General features: G+C 51.4%; 1 protein-coding gene across 1 annotated transcript in view; it reads left to right on the plus strand.

Moving 5' to 3' along the window:
- Positions 1-21,513, plus strand: part of LMNB2 (lamin B2) — a 43,029-nt gene that overhangs the window by 16,820 nt on the left and 4,696 nt on the right. The window contains exons 3-9 of the mRNA XM_083720456.1: positions 17,529-17,685; positions 18,711-18,836; positions 19,567-19,737; positions 20,018-20,143; positions 20,508-20,728; positions 20,893-21,181; positions 21,306-21,413. Coding sequence (XP_083576582.1) covers positions 17,529-17,685; positions 18,711-18,836; positions 19,567-19,737; positions 20,018-20,143; positions 20,508-20,728; positions 20,893-21,181; positions 21,306-21,413 — 1,198 coding nt within the window. The remainder of the gene's footprint in view (positions 1-17,528; positions 17,686-18,710; positions 18,837-19,566; positions 19,738-20,017; positions 20,144-20,507; positions 20,729-20,892; positions 21,182-21,305; positions 21,414-21,513) is intronic.

Below are 21,513 nucleotides of genomic sequence, written 5' to 3' on the forward strand. Positions count from 1 at the left end.
CTCCTGGCAAATAGAAGGGGAAGAAATGGAGGTAGTGAGAGATTTTACTTTCTTGGGCTCAATGATCACTGCAGATGGTGACAGCAGCCACGAAATTAAAAGACGCCTGCTTCTTGGGAGAAGGGCAATGACAGGCCTAGACAGCATCTTGAGAAGTAGAGACATCACCTTGCCAACAAAGGTTCGTATAGTTAAAGCTATGGTTTTCCCAGTAGTGATGTATGGAAGTGAGAGCTGGACCATAAAGAAGGCTGATCGCCGAAGAATTGATGCTTTTGAATTCTGGTGCTGGAGGAGACTCTTGAGAGTCCCATGGACTGCAAGAAGATCAAACCTCTCCATACTGAAGGAAATCAACCCTGAGTGCTCACTGGAAGGACAGATTGTGAAGCTGAGGCTCCAGTACTTTGGCCACCTCATGAGAAGAGAAGACTCCCTGGAGAAGACCCTGATGTTGGGAAAGATGGAGGGCACAAGGAGAAGGGGACGGCAGAGGACGAGATGGTTGGATAGTGTTTTCGAGGTTACCAGCATGAGTTTGACCAAACTGCGGGAGGCAGTGGAGGACAGAGGTGCCTGGCGTTCTCTGGTCCATGGGGTCACGAAGAGTCGGACACGACTAAACGACTAAACAACAACAACAACAAACACCAGATCCCATTTTCAGTGTTGTAGTCCCAGGTTGGCTCATTTCGCAGAACTTGAGTCGTGAGTGCCTTCACCCCTTGGGGTCGGTTTGTCTGATAGTCTGGGAGTTCTAGTGCCTCTCCTGCCTTTGTTAGGATGTCTGCCTTCTCAGCTTCATTAAAGAGAGCGTTCAAGAGAACGTGAACGTCTGGCCACATGGGTTTATGAGTGGAGAAGATGGTGCTCACTTGCCGGTGGCATTTATCTGGGTCGTCTCTTAAGGAGGGCATTTGGTTTGACCAGGTGACTAGGTCTGCAGTATAAAAGGGGTGGTGTGTATATACCGTTCAAGGAGGTCCTCTAGCTTCTAAAGGTGGGATTGGTAGTGCCTTTAGAGGCATCTGAACCGCTGCCTGGCTAGAGGTTCCCGGTGACTCAATTGGTTCTTCTCATTGGATAAGGTTTTCTGGCGTGGCGCCCTTTTTTGCCTTGGTTTGTTGCTGGTGCCCCCCTGCTCCTCCTCCCCTTTGTTCAGTGTCACTGTCTGAGTCATTGGTAGGGGCTGATGGTGCTGCCCCTTGGGATCAGAGCCTGTTCAATGGAGTCATCGGTCGGGAGTCCCTCGTGGGGGGGGGGGTTCTGGTTTTAGCAGGATAGTTGTAGTGATGGAGCTTCGTGAGGAGCCTGAAGTATTCCTCTAACTGCCTCAAAGGCGGCTAGGTACTCTAGTTGGCGAGGTTTCTCTTCCATCAAGTGCTTTCTTGGGGAATTTAAGCGGTCCCTGTTAAAGGATCCATCCTGTGGCCAGTGCAGTTCGGGTTTCGCGGAGGCTATACCGGTGGGCCAGGACTCTCTGCATAGATCTTCTAACTTCTGCTTAGACAATAGTCTATGTCCCAGTATCAATTTCCAATAAGTTAGTACAAATTCAAGAGGGGAGTCAGGGTCCCTCTGGGATTGGGATGACTTCCGTGAAGCCTTCCTCCTGGAGGGAGCCCACTCATGTTTGGAAGCTTGGGTACCCATTTCTTAATTCATGCGTGTCTAGGATAGAAAGGGGAAAAGAAAAGGGGGGGTCGGTAAGGGCTCCAGTTAACCTGTATGGGGTTTTCTCACTGATTCTTCTATCCTCCGTTAACTAACAAGTTTCACAGGGTTTCCCTCGAGTCCTGAGCTATCGGGCCTCTTCCCCAGACCTTTGGCACTCATCTTTCCTTTTTCCTTATTTCCAGGGTGTTTTCTCACTCTGCCCTGTCCTGCTCAGTTCCTCCCAGGTTATCCCTCCTGGTAATCTACTTATCATCGCAAACTTAAGAAAAGGGAACTTACTGGACGCCCGCGCCTTGTGGTGCCAGTTTGTGCTGGTCCCGGGGGGAAGGTACCGGTACCGTAGTCAGAGTTCACAAGATGAGAGGCGAGGTCCGAAACAGGGAGCCTGGCGGGGAACAGGAATACTGGAAGGTCTGAAGCCAACAATGACGTTGCTCCCGCAACCTGGGACTGGGCTGACTGACCTTTATCTTCTTCTAAGGCCAGGGGCGGTCCCGGCCCCCAGGAGCCCCGCCTCCCCTGGCCTTAAGGCGAGCAGTCCTCCTGGGAGCAACCAGTTCCCTTCGCCTCTCTGCCCTAAGCCTCTGCAGTTCAGGAGAGGCCGAAGGGTTACTGGGCCCCGGGGGAAGCTCACCTGTAGACACTTAGTCCTCAAGCACCTCTGGGGCCAGAATGGTTTCACCTGGTGCCTGCTCCTGAGGATCTGACACAGGTGCAGGCTCCTCAGAATCTAGGCCTTGCCCCAGTTCAGCCGGCCCTGGAGGCGGGGACTCCTGTGCAGGCTGGGATTCCTCTGGTTCAGCCTCTGAATCGGAATCCCAGGCCATCACACCATCCCCCCTCCCAGGCCCCTCCCTCAATCGAGGGTCCGGACCCGGCTTGCTGGGGTATGCCGCATGGAACTCTCGGAGGCAGGCAGGCGCGTGGTCGTTGGCCGCTGGTTCCCAGGAACGGTCCTCCAGTCCATACCCCTTCCAGTCAATGAGATACTGCAGCTTTCCCCTGCGGTATCGGGAGTCCAGAATGCGTTCCACCTCGTACTCAGGCTCTCCCTGAACCCAAACTGGCTGCGGTCGGGGACGGTTTGGGTGGAACTCATCGGGTGGGGCCACCGGACTCAGAAGGGACCTGTGGAAGACTGGGTGAACCTTCAGGGTTGCGGGCAACCGGAGACGGAATGCCACACGTGAGACTTGGTCCACGATAGGAAACGGGCCGGTAAAACGGGCGTCCAACTTCCGCGAAGGTCGAGAGAGGTGGAGGTGGCGAGTGGAGAACCATATCAGGTCACCGACGTGAAGTTCCGGCCCCACCTGGCGGTGGCGGTCGGCCTGGGCCTTGTACGCCTCCTTGGCCTGGTGCAGTTGCTCCATCAAAAGCTGTTGCTGGGATTGGAGCTCCTGAAGCCACTCCGTCACCGCAGGGACCGCGGATGCCGGCAGCACATTGGAAACAGCCGTGGATGATAACCGTAACTGGCCTGGAACGGGGTCTGCTGGGTGGACGCATTCACCGCGTTGTTGTAGGCGAACTCTGCCAATGCTAGGTGGTCGACCCAGTCATCCTGCTGGTAGCTGCAGTAACACCGGAGGTACTGCTCCAGCACTGCGTTCGCCCGTTCCGTCTGGCCATCGGTCTGTGGGTGGTAGGTTGACGAGAGACAGACCTCTGTCCCGAGGGTCTAGTGCAATGCTCACCAGAACCGGGATGTGAACTGAACGCCCCGGTCGGACACCACACGCTCAAGTAGGCCATGCAGGCGGAAGACATGCTGAAGGTACAGCTGAGCGGTTTCCTTGGCTGTGGGTACAGATGGGCAGGGGGCACAGTGCACCATCTTAGTGAAGTGGTCGGAGAAAACTAGAAGGCAGGTACAGCCACGAGATGGGGGTAAGTCCGCTACAAAGTCCAGTGAAACCGTGTGCCAAGGACGTGGTGGAACTGGCAATGGCTGAAGTAGGCTGGGGGGTCGCCCGGTAGGGCCCTTGGCCCGCTGGCAGACATCACAACCAGCAACGTAGCGAGCCACGTCAGCCTTCAGGCGGGGCCACCAAAACTCATGGCTTATCAGATGGGTGGTCCGATAGCGCCCAAAGTGCCCCGCTGCTGGGGCATCATGGGTCATCCGGAGAACCTCAGCCCGCAGTGGCCCTGGCAGGATGTACAGGCGACCATGGTGCAGCAGAAGGCCCTAATGCAAGACCAGCCCCGGATACTGAGGGCTGGACCCTTCAGCCAGCTCCCGGAGTCGTTCCTGGGCCCAAGCGTCGACCCGCTGCTGTTCCCGCACCCGAGCCTGCAGTGGCTCAGCCTCCTGGGTGGCCAGGAATGCAGCTGGTGGTAGGATCGTGGTGGGTACTGCCTGCTGTACCATGTCTGCGTTGTCTTCAGGTTTCCGGGACAGGGTATCCGCCTTCTGGTTTTGGGAGCTAGGGATGTAGCGGATCCGGAACTTGAACCGGGAAAAGAACAACGCCCACCGGATCTGCCTTTGGTTCAGCTTGCGGGTGGTCTGGAGGTACTCCAGGTTCCGGTGGTCGGTTCTCACCTCCACCGGGTGTCGTGCCCCCTCAAGATGGTGGCGCGAGACCTCAAAGGCCACCTTGATGGCCAGTAGTTCCCGCTCCCACACGGTATAGTTACGCTCCGCTGGAAGGAGCTGGCGGGAATTGAAGGCACAGGGTAAGAGTGGCGCTTCAGGTCCATACTGCTGAGACAAGACGGCACCGAGAGCCGTACTGGAGGCGTCGGGTCTCCACCACAAAGGGTCGAGAGGGGTCAGGATGTTGCAAAATTGGCGCTCTCTGGAAACAGGCCTTCAACCCCTGAAACGCCTCCTCTGCCTCCTTGTCCCAGGAAAACGGCGTCTTGGGGCGCAGTAGCCGGGTCAACGGGGTGGTGCGATGAGCATAATCTGCAATGAAGGTCCGGTAATAGTTGGCGAACCCCAGGAAATGCTGTAGGTCCTTGCGGTTCCGAGGTGCCGCCCATTCTCGAACCGCTGCCACCTTCCCAGGGTCCATCTGCACCCCATCTGGAGAGAGTCGGTGACCAAGGAAGTCCACAGACCGCTAATGGAACTCGCACTTGCTGAGCTTTGCATACAAACGGTGCTCGCGCAAGCGCTGCAGCACGGTCCGGACATGACCCTCGTGGCGAGCCGGGTCACGGGAGTAAACCAGAATGTCATCCAAGTACACCACCATGTACTTGTCTAGCAAATCCTGGAACACGTGGTTGATGTACCGTTGGAACACAGCAGGCGCGTTGCACAAACCGAAGGGCATAACCAGGTATTCAAACTGCCCGTACCGGGTCCCGAATGCTGTCTTCCACTCATCCCTGGCTCGGATCCGAATCAAATTGTAGGCCCCCCCGGAGGTCTAGCTTGGTGAACACCTGCGCCCCTTGCACCCGCTCCAGCAACTCCGAAATAAGGGGCAAGGGGTACCGGTCTGGGATGGTAATTTTGTTCAGGGCCCGGTAATCATGGCAAAGGCGGAGCTCCCCACATTTCTTCTTAACAAAGAGCACTGGCGCAGCGGTGGGCGAGGTAGAAGGCCTAATGAAACCACGCTCCAGGTTCTTGCGCAAGAAGTCCTGCAAAGCCTCGCGCTCTGGCTCTGTTAGAGAGTATAAGTGACTCACCGGTAGGGGCGCTCAGGGCTGGAGGTCTATGCCGCAGTCAAAAGACCAATGCGGCGGCAGCTGGTCTGCCCCCCGTTCCTCGAACACGTCTTGGTAGTCCTGGTACACGGCTGGGAGCGTGGGTGCTGCCTCCTCCGTGGGTGCGGCCGCTAGCATCTCGGACTGAGCATGGGAACATGGGTCTGGGAAGTGCACAGTCCGTTTGACCCAGTCAATCTGAACATTGTGAGCCTCCAGCCAGTCCATCCCGAGCACCAGGGGGAACCGGGGCATGGAGGCAATGTCCAAGGTTCGCACCTCCCGGTGCTGCTGGAGACACAGGACCAAGGGCTGGGTCTCCCGAGTGACGGCACCCGAACGCAGGAGCTGTCCGTCAATTGCCTCCACCTGTACCGGTTCTGGCTTGTTCTGAAGTGGCACCTGATGATGAGCGGCAAAGGCAGCGTCCATATAGGAGCGGGTTGCCCCCGAATCTACCAAAGCGTGGGTAAGAATCCAGGGCCCACCTGGAGGGTAGAGACACACTGGTACCATGAGATGCCGCAATTCCACTGGTGAGGGCCCTTCTTGCATGGTTTGGGACCCCATGTTGCTAGGGCCTTCGGCTACCGAGGTTGGCGGTCTCCCTGCGACTGGTATCTTCTCGGGACAGGAACGGGCGTAATGTCCACTCCCACCACAGTAAAGACACAGGTTCCCCTCCCGACGCCGCGACTTCTCCGAGGGGGAGAGGCGAGGTCGCGCAGCCCCGGGCTGCGTTGGCTCGACTGGCAACTCGGCTGTGGGCATGGACCTGCTGGGAAGGACTGGCGCTAGGAGCCGGGAGTGCTGGCGGTCCCAGGCCTGGCGACGGTCCTCCAACCAATCGTCTATCTGCAGGCTCCGCTGACTGAGGGCGTCCAGCGTGGTGGGACGATCCATCATGGCTAACTGGTCCAGTATCTCGTCCAACAGTCCCTCAAGATACTGGTCCCGTAGGGCAGTCATTCCAAGACAAGTCTTGTGCCAACAGCCAAAATTCTGTGGCGTAGGCGGCGGCTGTGGACTTGTCCTGTCTCAGCCGATGAATCGCCCGATTGGCTTGGCTCTCCTTCAGAGGGTTACCAAACACAGTCTTTAAGTGATTACAAAACTGTGGAAAATGTGGCGTAGCTAATTGGATTGGACCCCAATTAGGCGCAGCTGCTTGAATGGAAGCCCGGCACACTTTCGTCTGGCGCTTCTGCTCCCGGTCCTCCGACCTCCGTCAGCCACAGTTGCAGAGTTTACCCGCAGTGTGCTGTTGCTCCCCGGTGTTAAGCAGATCAAACACACTTAGGCGTCAGTGTATTTATAACTCAGTCTTTATTCAAGCAGTTAAACAATTACAGAGCTTTCCTGGGCTCAGAGCACACATTTTGCTTCTGTCTCTTTCGGAAGCAGAGACAAACAGGTAGTGAGAAAAGCCACTCCTTCCTTCTAGTCACGCCTCAGGAATGGAGAGACGTCACTCAGAACTCCTTAACCCTGTGAGTTCTGAAACTAGCCCCCATAGTCCGTTAGCAAAGGAGAGTCTTGCCGGAGCAGTGGCAAAGCCCACTTTGCCGCCTGGTCCTTTAACAAACTGATTAAAAAGTGCACCTTGGTGCGGTCGTCAGGGAAGTTCCGAGCTCGCCCCTGAATGTACAACTTGGCCTGGGCGAGGAACATGGGAAAACTGGCCTGGGTCCCATCAAATTTCTCTGGCAAGGCCACTGAGTACTTGCCTGGAGCTGGGGCGTCGGCCCCAGGATCTGGAAAGGCATCCAACCGCTGCTGAAGCGCCGCAACCACATCGCTTAGCTGCTGAACGGTGTGGGTCAAGGCCTGGTTCTCCTGGGCCAATGCCACCAGTGCAGCTGCCTGGTCAGCCAGCAGGAGGCCGGGCGGGGAACAGGAACACTGGAAGGTCTGAAGCCAACAACGACGTTGCTCCCGCAACCTGGGACCGGGCTGACTGACCTTTATCTTCTAAGGCCAGGGGCGGTCCCGACCCCCAGGAGCCCCGCCTCCCCTGGCCTTAAGGTGAGCACTCCTGGGAGCAACCAGTTCCCTTCGCCTCTCTGCCCTAAGCCTCTGCAGTTCAGGAGAGGCCGAAGGGTTACTGGGCCCCGGGGGAGGCTCACCTGTAGACACTGAGTCCTCACCTGTAGACACTGAGTCCTCAAGCACCTCTGGGGCCAGAATGGTTTCACCTGGTGCCTGCTCCTGAGGATCTGACACAGGTGCAGGCTCCTCAGAATCTATTGTTGATATGCAGTGTCCCGTGCACAGCGGAAGGATGAGGAGTACGTGCCACATACTCTATATTGCTTTATTTACACTTCAAAGCTGGTAGATTACAGAAAAACATCTTGCCTCTGCCGGAGCAGAGAAAAGCATCCTCTCTCCTCTAAAGCACGGAGAGAACAACACACGAACTGCAAAGAACAGTGAAAAACAGGAAACCAGTGTACGTCACATCCAGTCTCCTTTCCCGTGAGAAAACCCAACAGCATTTGACTGTGGAATGTAAACATTGTCTTGTGACAAGCATTTCGCTGCTCAGTGAAGCAAGCAGAAACCAACATCCTCCCCCTTTCTGTGAACATCACTGGGCAGCGTGTTCGTACAATATCAGTACAAACCCAACTTCTGCACATTGGTACAGTGTTGATCCTTTGACACAATCTTGGACAATACATCAGCAGGAATTTCATTACCTGGCATATAGGACACCGTTACGAGTCCCTTCTGAATACGATCCCTAGCATGTTGCACCTTCAATTGCAAGTGCTTCGTGCTTTGCTTATAACCTTCAGAATTCAGCAAAGCCAAACATGCTTTGTTGTCCTGATAAACCTGGATTGGACATTTGACAGGAATTTTCATGTCTTTGCACAATTGTAACAACCATTCACAATCCTTAAGTGAATGACAGTGCATTCAGTTCAGCTTCACAAGTACTTAAGCTAACTGTTGTTTGCTTCTTGCATGACCAATCAAATAGACCCTGATTGTACTTATAGCAAACTCCAGACGTACTTTTCCTGTCTGTAGTGTCACTTCCAAAACTTGCATCTGCAAATATCTCAAGACCACCAGACTTCTGATTGTTAAATCTCAGTCTGTAATGCATAGTGCCTTTCAAATACCGCGCTATGCGTTTCAGAGCTTTCCAATCCTTAACAGTAGGATTGTTGACTTGTCTGCTTAGCAAATTACAGCTAACAGCAATGTCTGGTCTTGAACATCTGGCAATGAAGTTTAGCTTGCCTAGCACACTTCTGTACAGTGTAGTGTCAGAAAATGCTTCTTCAGTGTCATCTACCTGATAACCTGTTGTCATCGGTGTGTCTACAGGGTTAGCATCCATCAGGTTTAGTTTGCTTAACACATCAGCAATTTTCCGTGACTGGTGTACTAGAATGTTACCATCTTGATCTCTCTCTATTTCCAGAGATAGGTAGTTGTTTACCTCACCAAGATCTTTCATGTCAAAGTGCTCTTTCAGTTGAGCTAGGGCGTTATTGTACATTGTGACATCTTTCCAAAAGAATAAAAGATCATCAACATAAAACAAACAATACAGTTTCTTTTGCCCCTCTTTGACAAATACACATGGATCAGCTTTCCCTTGCTTAAAACCTAGAGAAAACAATACTTCAGTGAGTTTTGTGTGCCAACACCGTGCACTTTGTTTGAGACCATAAAGGGACTTCTTCAGAGCACAAACATATCCCTGTTTTACCTGTACGCCATCAGGTGGAAGCATATAAAGTGATTCATCTAGAGATCCGTACAGAAAAGCTGTATTTACATCATGGTGACTAATGTGTAGATTCTCCTCTGCAGCTAGCTTGAGCATAAGCCTAATGCTCTCATACCTCACTGTGGGTGAGTAGGTCTCGTGATAGTCTTCACCTGGTACCTGTGCAAAACCTCTGGCTACCAATCTGGCTTTGTGTCTGACTATCTTGCCATTTTGATAAGTCTTCGCTTTGAAGACCCATTTGCTTCCAAGCAGTTTCATTCCTGGAACTACTGGAACAAGGTCCCATGTTTTGTTCCTTTCCAAGGAATCAAGCTCAGCCTTCATGGCATTTAACCATGGCTCAGCTTCCTTTGAATCCAAATCCTGGATTTCTTGGAAACTTGAAGGTTCAAATACCTTCTTAGAGCTTTTAACAGCTGTTACTGCTATCTTAGCAAACTCATCAGCAAATCTCTTTGGAGGTCTGCCTTTTGTGGCTCTCTGTGACCTATGAATTAGCTTTAAGTCCTCAACACTTTCCTCTTCCTTCTTGGGAGAAAAGTGACCTATTGTGAACAATGGTTCCTCCAACTCTGGATCAGAGCTTTCAGAGGGTCGCATAGAGGCTTTCGCACTCTTGAAATCCTCTGAATCACCCGATTCAGTGTCAGACTCAGAATCAGAACCTTCATCAGTGGGTGTGGGTTGTTGCGGTTGCTCTTGACTATCCTCAGTCTCATCACTGTCATCAGGATAACATTGGAAAATTCCCACATTCACCCCCCACTTGGCATTGTACTCAACACTTCTTGTGAGCTTAATTGTCTTTGAGTCAGTCATCATTATTCTGTAAGACCCTTTCTGATAACCTAGAAAGATACCATGCAATCCACGCTTGTCTAACTTGGAGCTTTGTGGTGAGTGAACCCACATGTCAGAACCAAAAATTTTCATGTGTTTGATGTATGGCTTCTTGCCAAACATCTTCTCATAGGGGGTACAACCAGTCGCTGAAGATAACCTGTGATTGTAACTGTAAACAAAACACGAGAGAGATTCGGCCCAATAACTCTCTGGAAGATTAGCATCATGCAACAAGGTTTTTAACCCTTGAAGCAATGTCTGATTTGCTCGTTCCGCAAGTCCATTCTGCCATGGCGAACGAGGACTAGACAAATCATGTTGAATTCCTTTCTCAGTCAGAAAAACTTCAAACTGCTGAGAAGTGAATTCTCCCCCGCGATCAGTGAAAAGAGTCTTTACCTTCTTACCATGCACATTTTCCAACCAAGCACAGAATTCCTTGAACCTAGGAAAAGCCTCTGATTTCTGCTTGAGATTGTACACATAAATATATCTGGAAAATGCATCAATGAGAACCATGAAGTACCTGTTTCCACCCAAAGAGGGCGCTAGTGGTCCAACCAAATCAGCATGAACAACCTGGTATGGTTCTGTAGCTTGCCTACTAGACACCTTACCTTTCGCAGCCATTTTTACCTTGTTTGCTGCGCATGCCTTGCACTTCATGTGGTACCTGCAGGGTTTAATAGTCATACCTTCAAGCAAGGCAGGCATTTTAGATACTGCCTCAAAATGCAAATGACCAAATTTTCGATGAAAATCATGAATACATTCTGCATGCAAACTTTTGTTAGTACCTGCAATGCAACAAGTGTCATCCTGCACTACATCATCAAAATACAAAACATACAAACGATCAACATATTCAGCATGCAATACATAATCATTTTTCTTTGTGATGATGCACCTTTTGTTCTTAAAGGAAACGTCAATTTTCTGCTCATTCAGCTGTCCAACGCTGAGCAGATTATGCTTGGCATCTGGCACATAAAGCACATCCTGTATCGATAAGTCTAAACTGTGAAGAACAACAGTTCCGTAGCCTTTACTGGGGATTGTGTGGTCATCCGCCTGGTGAATCGCACCTTCCTGCGGTGTAAAAGACACGAACAGTCGCTTATCGTTGCACATGTGGTGGGTCGCCGCTGAATCAACAACGAAGAAAGATCTAGACGTCTTCTGGACCTCTGCAACTTTTGGAGTGAAGCGTGAGACCATTGCCTTGTGCTGCGTTGTCCTGGACACCGGACCTTTGCCTTTGCCTCGGCCTTTTCCACGCGATGAGCTTTCGCTGCGCTGCTCTGTCTTGGCCCTGGGATTTCTGCATTCCCTTTTCATATGGCCTAGACGTCCACACAAGAAGCATTTCACTGCCTTCAAAGCTTTGGCGCCATCTGGTGGTTCCACTGCACTCTGGGATGACGTCTGTGAAGTCTCCCCCTTGCCCATGCAGCTAGCACCCCGGCGATCTGCTTCATTCAGAATCACGGCAGTAACATAGTCCACTGTCAGCTGAGCAGTTGGTTGTACAGCAATCTGAGTCACAACAGACTCCCAACCTGAACCCAAAGATTGTAGTATCATGAAGGAATACACAGCCTCTGGAAAGTTGAGTCCTCTCTGTTGCAGCTCATGTCTCAGATTCTGCATCTCCATCAGATGTATACACACATCTCCACCTTCAGCAAGAGCCATATTATGCAGCTTGTTAAAGTAAAACATAGTGGATCCAGCTTCTGTCCTCAAGTGAGCCTCTCTCAAAGCGTCCCAAATTTGTCTGGCTGAGGTCTTATCATGCAATAGACAGAGCTCTTCTGGGGATACTATCAATGTAAGTTGCTGGATGGTCATCATCTTGAAGGGGTGTGGCGGTCTCAGCGCTATTTGCCATCTCCCTGGTTGGTGTCCTCTCAATCTCCCTAATGGTGTTGGTTTGAGTCTACTTGGCGTCCTCTTGGAGTAGGGCGTGTTGCGGTTAGGAGTTGTGGTGGTGATGGTTCCTGGATGTTGTTGGGTCCTGAGCTGAACAGGCATTGTTGACTGGTGGCTTTTACAGAGCGTTCGGGTTAGGTGGCCGTTTGTGTCGAGTCTAGGCTGTGTTTTAAGAACTTCTCTGGGGTTCACGTGGTCACCTCAGCAGTGCCACCAGAGTGGGGGGTAGGTAAGCTGACAGGCATGTAGACCAACAGACAGACAGTCACATAAAAAGGGGGTGGGTTAACAGACAGAGATGTGAGAGACCAGAGGAGTGGGCCAAGGGAAAAGTGTGTTTGAAGGGGGTTATTTGTGGGTGCACCCATGTGTACACACTTATATATGCTAAAGGGATACTAGGGTCCAGTGAAGGTGGAAGGCGGGGTTAAGAACAGGAACAGGACCAGACAAAACAGAATATAGGCAAAGGGTGGAGGGAAAAGAGAAAGAAGAGAAAAGAGAGAAGAAACAAAGAAAAAGAAAAGGAGGGAAGAAGGGGAGATTAGAGTAAAATAAAAGGGAGGGGGAAGACAGAAAGGGGGAAAGAAAGAGAGAAGAGAAAGTAGAGTAATAACAGTGCTTGTAGATTGCAGTGATTTAGCTATAGTATGAGAGGGGAAAGTATACTACAGTGGTATGTACAGTGGTGCCTCGCAAGACGAAAAACCCGCTAGACGAAAGGGTTTTCCGTTTTGGAGGCGCTTCGCAAAATGAATTTCCCTCTGGGCTTGCTTCGCAAGAAGAAAGCCCATAGGGAAATCTCCAGGGACCAGGAAGGCCGGCGGGGGCCGAAAGGCTTTGCTCCCCACCGCCAGCAGTTTAAAAGCAGTCTGGGATAGCAGGGAAGCGCTTCCCGCTATCCCGGATGGCTTTTGAAGACAGACGGGAGGGAGCAAAGACTTTTGCCCCCCGCCCGCTTTCAGAAGAGGTCCTGGACGTCTTCTGAAGGCCGGAGGGGGGCAAAAGTCTTTGTCCCCCCTGCCTGCCTTCCCAGGAGAGCAGAGAAACGCAGCGCTGCGTTTCTCCGCTCTCCCGGGAAGGCAGGCAGGGGGGAGCAGGCGATTTAAAAGCCCCCGGACGGCTTTTGAAGGCAGGCGGGGGGGAGCAAAGACTTTTGCCCCCCGCCCGCTTTCAGAAGAGGTCCTGGACCTCTTCCGAAGGCGGGCGGGGGGCAAAAGTCTTTGCTCCCCCCTGCCTGCCTTCCGGGAGAGCGGAGAAATGCAGCGCTGCGTTTCTCCGCTCTCCCGGGAAGGCAGGCGGGGGGAAGCAAAGACTTTCGCCCCCCGCCAGCCTTCAGAAGAGGTCGGGGGACAGACTGTCCCCGGACCTGGTCTGAAGGCGGTTTCCATAGGAACGCATTGACTGATTTTCAATGCATTCCTATGGGAAACCGTGCTTCTCAAGACGAAAAGACTTGCGGAACGAATTAATTTTGTCTTGCGAGGCACCACTGTATGTGTTTTCTCTAAAGAGAGGGTGGAAAGGGGGCCGGGATGTAGAGAGCGAGGGGGAGAGAAAAAGAGAGAAGGAAGAGGAGACATGGGAAGAAGAAGAGGGGGTGGGGAGGGAGGTAACTAGCTGTGGCAGTGGTGTGGGGAAAAATTTTGTTTTAAAGGAGGGGGTGGGGGGGAGAAAGGGCTCCCCCTTCAAAAACAGACCGACACACAGGCTTTCTTTCTTTCTTTCTTTCTTTCTTTCTTTCTTTCTTTCTTTTATACTAATTTTTATTGATTTTCAAATAAACATCTAATTCCATATCAATTTTTTTCACAAATTATCTCTTTTGGACTTCCTTCAGCTTCTCTGACAATCATCCATATTTAATTTTTGATTACACATTCCCTTATTTAGTATTGCCTTTAAGTATACCCTCCCAATCATTCCATTTTGACAATACTCCTCAAATTTCACAGAACTTCTTGAAACCCCACCAGCATTGTTTGCTCATCACATATACTTTTCAGATACTCAACAAATTTTCCCCAGTCCTCGATGAACTTTTGGTCACGGAGATATCTGATCTTCCCAGTTAATTTGTCCAGTTCTGCATAGTCCATCAGTTTCATTCTCCATTCTTCGAGCGTCGGTAATTCCTCCTGTTTCCATTTTTGGGCCAATAATATTCTTGCCGCTGTTACTGCGTATTGGAAAAGTTTACCGTCCTTTCTATTTATTTCGTTTCCTACCATTCCTAAAAGAAAAACCTCTGGTTTCTTTACAAATGTATATTTTAGCATCTTTTTCAATTCATTTTATCGTCTCCCAGAAGCCTTTCACTCTCTTACAATCCCACCACATACGATAGAATGTCCCTTCTTTTTCTTTACATTTCCAGCACTTATTACATGTCTTAAACATTTTCGCTAATTTTGCTGGTGTAATGTACCATCTGTATACCATTTTCATACCATTTTCCTTTAATGCAGTACATGCTGTGAATTTTAAATTTTCCTTCCATACCTAAACCCAGTCATCAAACTGTATGTTATATCCAGAGCGCCGGGCGCTCAAGGCTTGGGGCAGCAGCCTGCAGCCCGAAGCACGGGGTGCGCTGCAGAGCACGCCCCGTGCTTTGGGCAGATGTCCGCAAGCCTTGCGCGCCCGGCGGGAGCTACCGGGCTCTCAAGGCTTGCGGATAGCAGCCTGTTCTGGGGTCGGGGGAAGCTCAGGCTTAGAATCCTTTCTAGGTGCTCACAGACTGTTTGCTTAATGATCTGCTCCAGAATCTTCCCTGGTATCGATGTCAGACTGACTGGGCGGTAATTATTTGGGTCCTCTCTTTTCCCCTTTTTGAAAATAGGGACAACATTTGCCCTCCTCCAGTCTGCCGGGACTTCGCCTGTTCTCCAGGAATTCTCAAAGATGACTGCCAGTGGTTCTGAGATCACATCTGCCAGTTCTTTTAATACTCTTGGATGCAGTTCATCTGGCCCTAGAGACTTGAATTCATCTAAACTAGCCAAGTATTCTTTTTTTTATTAAATAATCTTTATTACTTTTAAAACTTACAAGAAAAGAAGAAAGAAGGCAAGAGAAAAAGACAAAATAGAGCAGAAAAGAAAAAACAAAAAACAATACATTATATAAACAATACAAAACACAACCTTAACACACTAAACAAAACAACAATTTAAAAACATATACCATACCATTTCATTACTCTATCTTTCATTCCCTTATTTCATCGACCTCCCCTCACCTTCATTTTTGTATTCCACTTCTGTTACTTGTTTCAGCAATTCCTTTCCATCTTTCTCTATTTTTATTCTTATGAATATCTTAACATATTTTTAACCTTATTTTCCATTAATACTAAAGTACTTATACTTAACTCCTTATAACATTTCTGCTAAAGCCATAAAGTTTCATTCCAACAATTTTCTAACACTCATTAATTTTACAATATTTCTATATATAAACTTTAAACTTTCCCAATCTTCTACCACCATCTCTTATCCCTGGTCTCGGATTCTGCCAGTCATTTCCGTCAATTCCACATAGTTCATCAACCTGGAGATCTTCTGTCCGAGGCTCTTAAATCTTTTCCAAGTCCCTTCTGCAGTTCTTCATATTCTTTGATGCTGAAGATACTGAAGAGCAGGTCCCGGGGGGGGGGGCACCCAACCATGCCCCCATTCCCTCTCGACAGGCCAGCCAGCTCTCCACAGCTAGAACCAAGGTCCATACAATATCTCAAATCATGTTTCATAGCTCCTTCAGATCCAAAGGCCCCCACTCCAATCTCCTCCTGACCCAAATTCAGGACCCAAAGGTCAGTAAATCCCTGCATGAAAGAGTATCCAACCTTCCTTCTCCAGTCCAAGCAGGGCTCCAATCTTCAAATTCTGATTTTTTCTATATTCATTCATAAAAGGCCTCCACTAATAGTCCTCGATTTGCCTCTGTCCTGTCAAAGTAGGTTCCTGTGTCAAATCCTGAACAATTTCTGTATTGATGATCACTTTTTGTCCCAAATTACTCACTTTTTGTCCCAAGTTATCAAGTTTAGTAGACATAACATCCGTCTTCTTGTGGAGCTGTTCCAACAAATAGCTTGTCTTACATAATACAGTCATTAAGGCTCCTTTTGTCGACATTTTTAAAATCCAAGGTCAATCTCTGATTCTCACAGTTCTTATCTTGCAGCTGGAAATCCCCAGCTCCACTCCTGTAACAGTTTCAAAAGCTCCCTCTGGAGGGAAACAGTCTCCACTTGTATCAATCCTTTCAAACCCAATTTAAACTATAAAGTTAGTTTTAGTTTTCAGTTACTTTTCCTCCTTTTTATTTGCAGAATTGGAAACAATGGAAACAATATATTTCTCTTATTTAGCCATCTGTCAACAATTTTCTGATCACAGTCAATGAACTCTCCCAAGACGTCAATCTTACTGGCAGCCCGTTTCCAGGTTCAGAGCAGTGGTAATTTTATTTTTCACTCTCTCTTGCAGGCTCGCTAGGTCCAAAATTTCCCCCCTCTTCTGCTTCCAAGGGGGGGTTTAATAGTTTTAACCAATGGAGATTTAATCCTTTACAAAAGACTTTCCAAGGCTTTAACTTGCAACGTCTTTGCTTCAATCTATTTACAAAAAAGGAAGGCGGACTTCCTGTTTAAGACCTTCCCGTTTCAATGCCAAATTAATAAATTTAAAGATCCACTTTTCCGTTCTACTCACGGGTAGTTGTTTAAAGTCAAATTGTCCACAGGAAAAAGTCAGCGCTCTCCGGCAACAGTGATGCGGCTTCTTTTTTTTTATAATGTTTATTAAGTGTCTTTTGATTACAATATAAAGAAACAGTCAATTTGAAGCACCGCGCCACTCACCCCACTTTGCTCCGGATCCCCAAATCAGGGTTTCCCCGCGAGTAGGGGAGGCGCAAAAGGTGCCAGCCAAATCCCAGGTTCACAAGCTTCTCCCGCCTGTGATTTCAGTGGGTCTCCGCTTTCGCCGTGGCGGTCAGATCCTAATTTCCACGGAGCAAATTCCTCTCGATCGGAGGAACTCCGCCATTGCCTGGAGGCGCCAACCCGGAAGTCCTAAACTAGCCAAGTATTCTTGTGCTATCTCCTTAGTTATTCTGGGCTGTGTTTCCTCTGCTGAATCATTTGCTCCAAATTCTTCAGGTCGGGCATTGTTTTCTTTATCGGAGAAGACTGAGGCAAAGAAGGCATTGAGGAGTTCAGCCCTTTACAAATGTAAAGGGCTGGAGGGGGGAATACATTTTTTTTATTCATCCCCCCCCCCCAAAAAAAAACCCGAGGTGCGTCCTATGGGCCAGTGCGCCCTATAGGGCGAAAAATACGGTAATTTCCAAATGTAGCCGTTCCCCACAAATCTAGGAGGTAGTTTTCCTTTCACCCTTTGTGTGTGTGTGTATATGCACGTGAAAGACACAGAGGTCACATGTTTGCTATGCAGGAACACTTCCCTTGCTTGCTGTCTGTCAGTTCGGCTCTGATTGCTAGAGGCAGAATGACCTGGTGCTGCAATGCTTTGAGGAGGTGCTCTGCCCATAGCCCCAGGGTGAGGAGGGGCCAGATCTTGCAGGAGTTTGTTACGACTCAGATGACAGCGGAAGCTGCTTTTGAGTCTTCCTTTCTTTCCTTCCTTAGCTACAAAAAGAAAGATGGGGAGTGGTCCACATCTCAGGGCCGCATCAAGGAGCTGGAAGTCCTCTTCCATCGCAGCGAAGCAGAACTCACGGCAACCCTGACAGAGAAGCGCAACCTGGAGGCGGAGGTGGCCGACCTGCGTGCACAGCTGGCCAAGGTAAAGGGGGGGGGGTTACCACAGCAGAGGCAGAGAGCATCCTGAGAAGCAGCAGGGAAGGGGCCGTCTGCAGTCATCTTCATCCCTGGTTCCCAATTTCCTGATCCCAGAATAGCCTGGCTGCGGGTCAGCTGTGTGCAAGGGCCTCCCTTGTCTCTGGGCTGAGCTCCTGCTGCTTTGAGTCTCTTGCTGATGCTAAGATGCCAAAATGAAGTCCCGGCACCAGGTTCCTTGGCTCCAGTAGTCTGGCAGCGTGAGGAAGCCAGAGGCTGTTTCCCTCATGGCCTACTTGGAACCATGGGAATCCTTGGCTGAGTCCTTGGGGTTGCCCCAAACTTGAACAAGGCCTAAGAAATGCTGGCGTTTCAGCACCTGCCTGTAGCTGAAGGGACACGTTGGCAGGTTTCATCCCTCCCCCCTCCCCCCCCCCCACCATTTCTCACTCCAGGAGCTGTGTGGAAGCTGTTCCACTCTGGACCAAATTATTCTTTGTCAGGTGCTGAAATTTGTCCTCCTGTTTGCTCTGATGGTGCTAATGTGCCACATGAGGCTCATCTTGGATGGGGACAGGGCTTCTCTAGGAGTTGCTGGCTGCTGGTGTCTGTTTTGGGGGTGGAGGCACACTATCTGGGACTCCCTCCGCCTACATGGTTGAAGTGTAACTCCTTCCACAAGGAGTACTCATAGCCAGTATTTGCATGTCTAAATTGGGATGCCAGTCTGCGGCAGTGCTGCCAACAGCATAAGGAGCTGTGCGAAGTGCTTTCTCAGAGCCCCCAGCCACCCTGCTTGGTTGCATCCAGGAAGGCTGCGGAGGCCTTGGCTCTGAATGGGCTTGGAAAAGGCACAGTCAGAATTAGGCCCCAATGCAGCTGCTAGAACTGCATGTGTGAATTGAGGCTGACCATGTCTCGTGTTGAGCCAAGAGGTTGGGCAGGCAGTGGGAAGTGTGCAGGACCCATCTCCAGCACGACTCCCCTGGACATTTGGACACTTGCTCCCCTTTCACACTCTGCCTTTCCCAGTCAGAAGATGGTCACGCTGTGGCAAAGAAGCAGCTGGAGAAGGAGACTCTGATGCGGGTGGACCTGGAGAATCGCTGCCAGAGTCTGCAAGAGGAGCTTGACTTCAGGAAGAACATTTTTGAAGAGGTAGAACCTGCTGCTGCTGCTTCTGGGTTGCTTGGGCTGCGGCTGCCGTGGGGTGAGTGGGCAGGGAGGGAGAGGAGACAGGGCCCCCTTCTCCATCACGGTCCTGCTGGGTTTGAGCTGTGAAGGAGAAGGGTCCCTTTGAGCATGCCAGGGAAAAGTAGCCACCTGTTCCTCACATTTGTCCCCACCAGGAGCGTTTTCCCTGATGCCTTTTTTTGCTCTGGTCACCAGGGGTGTGCACCCAAGGAGCTTCATTCCTTTCCTCCGAGTCCCTCTCTTATGCTGGAGGCACTTGTGTGACCCTGTACTGGCAGCTCAGAGGTGCAAAGGGCAGGCTTGGTCCAGCACTCAGATCACTCCCCAGCCCAGATCTTGGGGCTGGATGTGAGCTGGGGACGGTGGCACCCGATGACTGGATTTCCTGGATGTCTGCAGTGGGTCATGCCCACCCTTGGGACCTGCTGCTTTGGGGCTGGGAGGCAGGAGACCTCTCCTACCACCCAATTCCCTCTTGAGGTTTCCCTGCATTTTATGAATCTTCCTGGAATAGGCATTTGCCAGCACTCTCCACACCGAATGGGCGTGAGAAAGTGAGTGTGTCAGTCTTCCTGTTGTGTTTGGGCTGGTGTTTCCTGGACGGGGGCCTTGAGGGGTGGTCCTTGAGGGCCTTGGTTGCTGCAGGGGGTCTTGCGAGCCTGAGCCCTGGCCTGGGTTTGCTCCCCACTCCCAGGAGGTGCGGGAGACACGGAAGCGGCACGAGCGCCAGTTGGTGGAGGTGGATAGCAGCCGCCAGCAGGAGTGCGAGTCCAAACTCTCCCAGACGCTAGAAGACCTTCGCCGGCAGCATGACGAGCAGGTCCGGCTCTACAAGCTGGAGGTGGAGCAGACCTACCAGGCCAAGGTGAGGGAGGAGGCAGATGCTGAGGGGGCTGGGAAAGGCTTGACGTGGGAGGGGGCTGCTGTCCATTTGGCCTTGCACTCCTTCCACGTCAGCGGCCAGGAGTGCTTCTGGGCAGCTCTGTTCAAGGGGCTTCAGGAGCTCCCTCCTCCTGGAATCTGTTGCTCTCTGTGGTGCTCCTTGGCATTGGGGGCTGGGAGGGAGTGCCCAGTGCCTTGTACAGCAGATCTCCAGGCAGAAGAGCCCTGGGAGCAGCCTGACGCTTTCCTCCATCTCCCTTCAGCTGGAGAATGCCAAACTCTGCTCCGATCAGAACGACAAAGCTGCCAGTGCTGCTCGGGAGGAGCTGAAGGAGGCTCGCGTGAGGATTGAATCCCTCAGCTACCAGCTTTCAGGGCTGCAGAAGCAGGTGAGGTAAAGGCAGCCTCTCACACCCCCTTCTGCCTTCCAGTCTCAGCTCTGGACTGCCCGGGGCTGTCCTGGTCTCACAAAGCTACCTTGTACTACGTGTGCCCTTTTATACCTCCTGGAGAAGCTCCTGTGTTTATTTGTAGTAACTCCTTTCAGCTCAGGACAGTGTTTCTCGTATGGGATTGTTCAAGTGTTCCTTTCCAGTTGATTGTTTCTGAGCCAGGCCTTCCCTGTGGGGTTGGCCCTGCCCTTGGGCTGGGTGAGGGAGGGGGTGCTTGCCCCCCTTTCCTTTCACAGTGCCCTCCCACCCGGGAGGCTTTCTCTCTCTGGGTCCCAGGCCAGCGCTATTCTTTCTCCGGCAGGCGAACACCGCAGAAGACCGGATACGGGAGCTGGAGGAGCTGATGGCTGGTGAGCGAGAGAAGTTCCGGAAGATGCTGGACGCCAAGGAGAGGGAGATGACAGAAATGCGGGACCAGATGCAGCAGCAGCTGATGGAGTACCAGGAGCTCCTGGATGTCAAGCTGGCCCTGGACATGGAGATCAGCGCCTACCGGAAGCTCCTTGAAGGGGAAGAGGAGAGGTACAGAGGGAGGAAGCAGGGAGAGAGAGGAAGGAGCAGGGCACACATGGGTGCTCCTCTGTGTTGAGCAGTGGCGCCAGCAGCTTGGTTCTTTGGCTGGATGGGCTGCAGGCCCTTCCCTCACTGCTCTTGCCCGCTGACCCTCGCCTGCCTTTCCCCGCCAGGCTGAAGCTGACCCCCAGCCCCTCAGCCCGTATCACTGTCTCGCGGGCCACCTCCTCATCCAGCAGCGGCATTTCCGCCACCCGCTCCTCCCGGGGGAAGCGGAAGCGCCTGGAAATAGCAGAGGAGCTCTCTGGCAGTGGCTCCAGCGGGTTGGGCACCAGGAGCAGCAGTGCCAGCAGTAGCAGCACCTTCCAGACTTCCCAGCAGGCTTCTGCCAAGGGCAGCATCAGCATCGAGGACGTGGACCCAGAGGGGAAGTATGTTCAGCTGAAGAACCGCTCTGACAAGGTAGGCTGCGGGAAGAGAGGTCTTGGCTCAGAAGCACTGTTGGGGCCTTCAGGCTTCCCTCCTTGACTGGCCTGGCCCTGGGGCTGGTTTTGCTGCTCCCTGAGTCCCGCTGCTTCTCCCTCAGGATCAATCTCTTGGGAACTGGAGGCTGAAGAAAAAGATTGGCGAGGGAGAAGAGGTGGCTTACAAATTTACCCCCAAATATGTCCTCCGGGCTGGGCAGGCGGTCACAGTAAGTCATGGTTCTTTCCTCGGGAGAAAAGGCCTCCTCATTGGAAGGGAGGGTATTGGTTGCCCAGTATCCAGAGACCTGATCACACTCTGCCCACCTT

The sequence above is a fragment of the Podarcis gaigeae genome (genome assembly GCF_964106915.1).
Source record: "Podarcis gaigeae genome assembly, chromosome: 18".
Lineage (NCBI taxonomy): Eukaryota > Metazoa > Chordata > Lepidosauria > Squamata > Lacertidae > Podarcis > Podarcis gaigeae.